At 34.9% G+C, this 6,444-nt stretch overlaps 1 protein-coding gene across 1 annotated transcript in view; it reads left to right on the top strand.

The window, feature by feature from the left end:
- Positions 1-629: 629 nt before the first annotated feature.
- Positions 630-6,444, top strand: part of SLC9C1 (solute carrier family 9 member C1) — a gene marked incomplete at its 3' end in the record, with an annotated part of 110,783 nt that continues 104,968 nt past the window's right edge. The window contains exons 1-3 of the mRNA XM_082839250.1: positions 630-753; positions 1,909-2,009; positions 4,763-4,891. Of these exons, the coding sequence (XP_082695376.1) occupies positions 1,986-2,009; positions 4,763-4,891 (153 nt within the window). The 5' untranslated portion in view covers positions 630-753; positions 1,909-1,985. The remainder of the gene's footprint in view (positions 754-1,908; positions 2,010-4,762; positions 4,892-6,444) is intronic.

The raw sequence follows: 6,444 nt of genomic DNA, 5'->3' as shown, positions 1-6,444 counted from the left end.
TTAAAAGTTAGAGAAAACATGGCCTATCAATGTCTCAGAGGAGATAAAAGAAGGCTGTTATTAAACATCATCATAGTCTATTCATTTCTGTCTGGATAGAACAACAAAAGAGATCAGAATATTCTCACCACCACCACTTCTTACTTTGGAATAGCTGCCGGAACATGCTTCCAGAGGCTCAGATAAGCTGAGAGCAGACCCCTGGTTGTCCATCCTCAGAACTAAGTAACCTGCACCAGCTTGTGGTCCTGGTGACTGGTTAGATGAAAAATCTTCTTTTCAGCTGGATAGGTACAGGACGAAAATAGCTGAGTAGCGCTTGGCATCATAAGAACACAGGATGACACTGGCTCGTCTCTATCACTTGGGGTTGTAATTCTTCTATCATCTAAATTGAAAACATCATAGAAGAGGGAGGCATCCCTAATTTGGGCACACCTTAAGAAATCACTAGAAATAACTAAAGAGAAATATAGGCTTTTTATTTATTTTTTAAGAAAAGCTGTAGAAGGCCACCAAGAAGGAAAATCTTATGTTCTTTTGGTCCTAGGTGAGTTTTGCAGAGAGTCCTAAGAGTTGGATTCAGACGGCCTATGAGAAACCACAGGATGAGTGGCCCTGTTTCTAATTTCACTTTTCTTAACAAAGGATTTACCAACATATGGCTGGATATTTTTAGGACAACATTCACGAAAACTTCTCAGGACCTCCCTGAAATCATTCTAATATTGTCTTTGATCTGTACAATTGGAGGTAGGTGTAATTCTTTTTATTTAAGTGTGTTTTGTGCTTGTATTTTGTAAATGTCACCATAGAGAATTAAGAAAAGTAGCAATAATAGGAAATTAGATTTTTTTTTCTAAATTCATACCTCTATACCAAGATTTTCAATCAAATGAATCCAACGGTAATCTGCCCCTGAGGAGAGACCATGTAGATCTGATCCACATTCTTCACCTCTATTGAGTTCAGAGTATTCATACCTTCTTACTTGCTAGGTCGTGGTTAGATTTAAGTGATGTGGAGAATTGAACCAGATAAGCAGAAAATCAAAGGTTAGGGATTTTATTGTTACCTGCATCATCATAAACTAGAGTTTCATTCATATTTTAAAATTAGGTGTCCCACAGATTTCTTCACTTGGAAAAAGAATTTTCAAAGTGATAGGTCTTCTGAATGATTCAGTTACTTTTTAACCCCTTGGTAGGTGTTCCCTTAGGTTTTGTCCAAATGGTAAATTATGCCCAGCTTTTATGAGAAGAAAAGAACACTGTAGAAATCAAAAGAAAGCACATTTTTTGCATGTGCTTTTGACCTGATTAGGAATTGTATTACAAAGAATTAGAAACATTAAACTGAAGGAAATGCTGTGATACTACTTATTTCACCTTGAAAAAAATTATAAACAAAGTTAAATATTCATTTTATAGGCTTTCTAATGGGTAGTAGGTAATTAGTAATAGGTAGCTAGTTTTTCTCATTATTAAATTATTATACTAATTCCTCATTGCTATCTTGGGAATCAGCCAGGATATTTCATTTAAGTTTAGTAATTTATTAATCCCTCATTGCAGGATTGCTAGAGAAATGAATATCTGATTTATAGCATGTACATAAACTGCTGTAAATATTTTAGTAGGAACACAAGAACGAACGATTACTAGCAATATTTAATAAAGATTCTAAGAAAATGATAGACTTCGTAAAAGAAGTAAAGCATGAATTTAGTGGATGACCAATTATACTGATTCTATATGCTTAAGTGTGAGGGAGGGTTTCAGTTACAGGAATATAGCAAGTAAGGAGTGGTGCAGTATTTCATTGTCCTCAGTATTAAGAAGTCATGTCCAATTAAAGTTCTATAAATGTGGTATTTCACTGCCTTTCAATAGACATATTTTTTTGCAGCATTTTTGAACCTACACTTGAAAGACTTTCCAATTCCTCTCCCTGTGATATTATTTTTATTTGGATGCAGTTTTGAAATGTTCAGTTTTACATCTGACCAGGTGTGTATAGTAAATATGAGTAAATATAGTAAATATAGTAAATATTTTATATATCTGACTATATCTAAGATTCATATAAATACAAAGATGGCTTAAGAAAATTTGTAAACATATTTCTTCACTGCTCTGCCAGTTGATAGATGCTTATGATGTGGATAACATCACATCAGCTGTGTAGAAGAAGGAACCAGGCATGAAAGAGCTGAAATCCAGGTAACATAGTCAAAACAGAGCCTAGGTCTGAAACTAGGTAGGCAATTCAGAATGAGTACATGTACAGCTGCTAAGAATGTGAGTAGCTGAGTATTTAATCATAATTCAAAACCTTAGACAAGAAATTGGTAAACAAGATAGAAGCCCAGAGAGACTTTGAGCTACTGATACAGGACTCTAGTGGCAAGAGAATTCTGACATTGAACAAATCTATTGCCTTGGGAATGTTTCATAGTGTTCCCATTAGAATAGAGGCTACTCTCTAAGTGCACCTGCCTTAGAATATTTCAAGAAACATACACTGAACCTCTTACATGGAGCTGGAAGTGAGGAACAAGACAAAGTATATAGTCAAGGCATATACAGTATTACTAAATAGTTGGGAACAGCTGGAGTCAGGTAAAGGAGAGACAATATGCTTACTACAAGGAATATAGAATGCATTATTGACACATTAAATAGTCCTCTAGCCCAGGGGTTGACGGCAAAGTGTTTTCTGTAAAAGGCCATAGAGTGCATATTTTAGACTATGAAGGCCATATGATCTCTGTCACAACTACTCAACTCTGCCATTGTAGTTTAAAAGCAGCCACAGACAATACATAAGTAAATTGGTATGGCTGTATTCCAATAATACTTTATTTATGAAAACAGGCATTGAGCCAGATTTGTTCCCAGGGCCCATAGTTTGCCAACACCTGCCCTAGTTAATCAGTATATAAACACGAACGTGTGTGAAAATGATTGACTTTCCCAAACAAATTTAACCAGTGATGTTAAAAACCATAATGGAAACCATGTATCCATGCCAGAACCAGAAGCAGATTACTCCTTCATTTGTCATGAACAGGTTTTATAATCATCTGATTTTTGACATAAGTGCAATTTTAAGTACTTCTATAAACTTTACTATTTGTCAACAACTCTTTAAAGGAAGAGACCATATGTTGAGAACTGTGAACGGTCTAAGATTTTACTCAACTTTCAATCTAATAATTTTGCTTGCCACAGTTTCACGGTCCTGGCAAAAGACACGGGACTCCTGGGCTAGAAACAAAGGACTTTATTACTCATAGCAATAACAGAAGCCAGAGTCTCCGCATTTTCTTGCCCCTGTTCCATGAGCCCCACAGGGAGAAGTAAAGAGAGCAAGGTGAAACCTGCATACATAATGGGTTGCATTATAGGAGAAGAAATCTGAGTTTAGAGAACTTGAATATTTTATGATGGGCAGTGAGCTCATCTGCCCTCTTGCTCCAGAGAGAGATAATATCTTTATAACACTGGACAGTATAGTAAACCTGCCTTTTTCTCTGGAGGGAGACACTTGCTTTATCTTCCAAAGCTGTTAGCCATACAAATATTCTTGAAAGAAAATATTCCTGGAAGAAAAGCAGTCAGTGCCTCCATCCATAGCATACAGAGAAACACAAGAGACCCATGAAGAATCATTTCCCAAATGCAAGGAGAGAGCCTAACACCATAGGTACTCAGTGTTTCCTTAATGAGTGAATGTTGAATGGATGTGTTAACGAACCAAACTGGGTCTGCTTGCCCACGGGCAGTAAAGCCAACCTACTGACAGTGGGTTGTGGTGAAGGAAAGTGCAACGTTTATTGTAAGGTGCCGTACAAGGAATATGGGACAGCTAGTGCTCAAAAAGCCTGAACTCCCCGATGGGTTTCAGCAAAGCATTTTTAAAAGCAAGGCAAAGGAAGGGAGTCCCAGGGTATATGATGAGCTCATGCACAATTCTCTGACTTGTTGATGGTGAGGTAAAGTAGAAAGATCAAAAATTGTTGCAAATATTTCCTGGTTCCAACCAGACTCCTGAAGGGATGTGTTAATTTCTTTCATTTGGTGCGGCGGGGTGGGGGGGGGGGGTTTGCATCTGTAAAACAATTCAGGAAATGTGCATGAGATATTATTATCTAGGTACTTCAGAGAGGACCTAAAGCAGAGGATATAAGGGAGACATCTCTCTGGGGAAGGCCCCATAGGGTCCTGCCTGGTTACAGATGCCCATATAGGGTTTAAAACTATCAACTAAATATTTTATGATAAACACCATTAATTGGTTATTTCATAATCTGCATTACCTTCCCAGTCTCTATCCCTGCTATTCTTCCATACACATCTTCTGTATAATCCATGGCTAATTACGTAGTTTCTGGAAATTGATACGATTGTTTACTCCTTTGTGGATTTTGTGCATGATGATCCGTCTACCTGAAATCTCTTTCTTTCTCTTGTATGCCTGAAAATCTCCTACATACCCTTCAGTACTTTTGTCAAACTGTTTCCTATATCTATTCTTAAAAAAAAAAAAAAGAAAAAGAAGCATAGAGATGTTCATTAACCTTTTGCTGTAGTTGGTAATGATCTGATGCAAAATTATGAAAATCCAAGAGTTAAGACTTCAGCACTTACTATGTTGTGATTAATCTTTCTATCTTGTGCTAGGCATAGGAGTGCCTGGCATGTATTCCATGCTAATAGACCAACAGATAAATGAGAAAATAACATTTTTATATTATTAGGTCCAAAACTATGCAGATGCCGTACAGTGGATGGATCCACATTTATTTTTTGATATATTTACACCAATAATTCTCTTTAATGTTGCATTTGACATGGATGTTTACCTGCTCCACAAGTTATTCTGGCAGGTAAGAAGTGTTATTTTCAATAATATTATTCACTCATGAACTACTACATGTTATCTGTGTTCAGATTTTTTTACAGTTTTAAAAATCAACTATATTTAGGTATAATTTATATGCAATAGTATGCATACATTTTGAGAGTACAGTTTGATGAGTTTTGACAAATATCAACCTAACAAGATATAGAAATTTCCATTATCCTAGAAAATTCCCTCAGACTTCTTTGAAGTCAATCCCTCATCAATGCCTCAGAGAGGTAAGTACTGATCCAACTTTCTCTTTTTTAATGATTCAATTTCATTTGATTTACCTTAGAAATTCTGTCCAAATATTATGTAATTTTTGGTACAGATAGTCATTTGCAAGGTCATGGGGTACAAGTGCAAAGACTAACTTTCTCATTACTTGTCATTTCTATATAGTATATTTCTTTTGAATATTAATTCAAAGAGAAAAGTAGGAAATCATTTCTATAGCCTTATTATTAAAGTCTCAAATAGATGCCAGGTGAAAAAATTTACATAGTGACTATTACAGGCATTATTTTCAAAAGTCATTCCTAAGCAAGATAAATTATATTCAATTAAATTGATTAAAAAATCCATTACATATTGTTTTTAGCAGGTTCTTCAAGATTTACATAACAGTGTCATTGTCTTCCATGTATGACTTAGATTCACAATCAAAAATAAGTCTCCACTTTGATACCACTGTAGTTTTCTTTTTTCCAAAATTTTTTACTTTTGATGAAGTTCAATTCATCAATTTTTCTTTTAGAATTTGTGTTTTTATGTCCTATTAAAAATTATTTGCCTATTCTAAGGTCACTAAGATCTTTTGCTATGTTTTCTTCTAGAAGTTTAATAGTTTTAGATTTCACATTTAGGTCTAAGATCCAATTTGAGTTAATTGTTTTATATGATGTGAGTTGGGTGTTCTGTTTCATTTTTTTTTCATATGGACATTCAATTTTTACAAAATCATTTTTCTTCTTCCAGTTTTATTGAGATATAATCAATGTAGAGCACCATATAAGTTTAAGGGGTACATCATGATTTGACTTGTATACATCATGAAATGATTATCATAATAAATTTAGTGAACATCCATCATCTCACAGATACAAAATTAAAGAAATAGAAAAAAATATTTTTCTCTGTAATGAGAACACTTAGGATTTACTCTCTTGACAACTTTTGTGTGTAACATACAGCAGTGTTCATTATATTCATCATATTGTTGTACATCACATCCCTACTACTTATTTATTTTATAATTGAAAGTTTTGTACCTCTGGACTGCCTTCATCCAATTCTCCCTCTCACACCCCCTCCCACCCTGCCTCTGGTAACCACAAATCTGATCTCCTTTTCTATGAGTTTGGTTGCTTGTTTGTTTATTTTTGAAGTATAATTGACCTATACCACTGTGTTAGTTCCTGTTACACAACACAGTAGTTTGATATTTATATACTTTTCAAAATGATCATCACAATGTCTAGTTACAATATGCCACCATACAAAGATGTTAACTAGTTATTGCCTATATTACCCACA

The sequence above is a fragment of the Leucopleurus acutus genome (assembly GCF_964270905.1).
Source record: "Leucopleurus acutus genome assembly, chromosome: 5".
NCBI lineage: Eukaryota > Metazoa > Chordata > Mammalia > Artiodactyla > Delphinidae > Leucopleurus > Leucopleurus acutus.
Note: the sequence above shows the minus strand (reverse complement) of the source record. Positions and strands in the feature narration are given on the sequence as shown.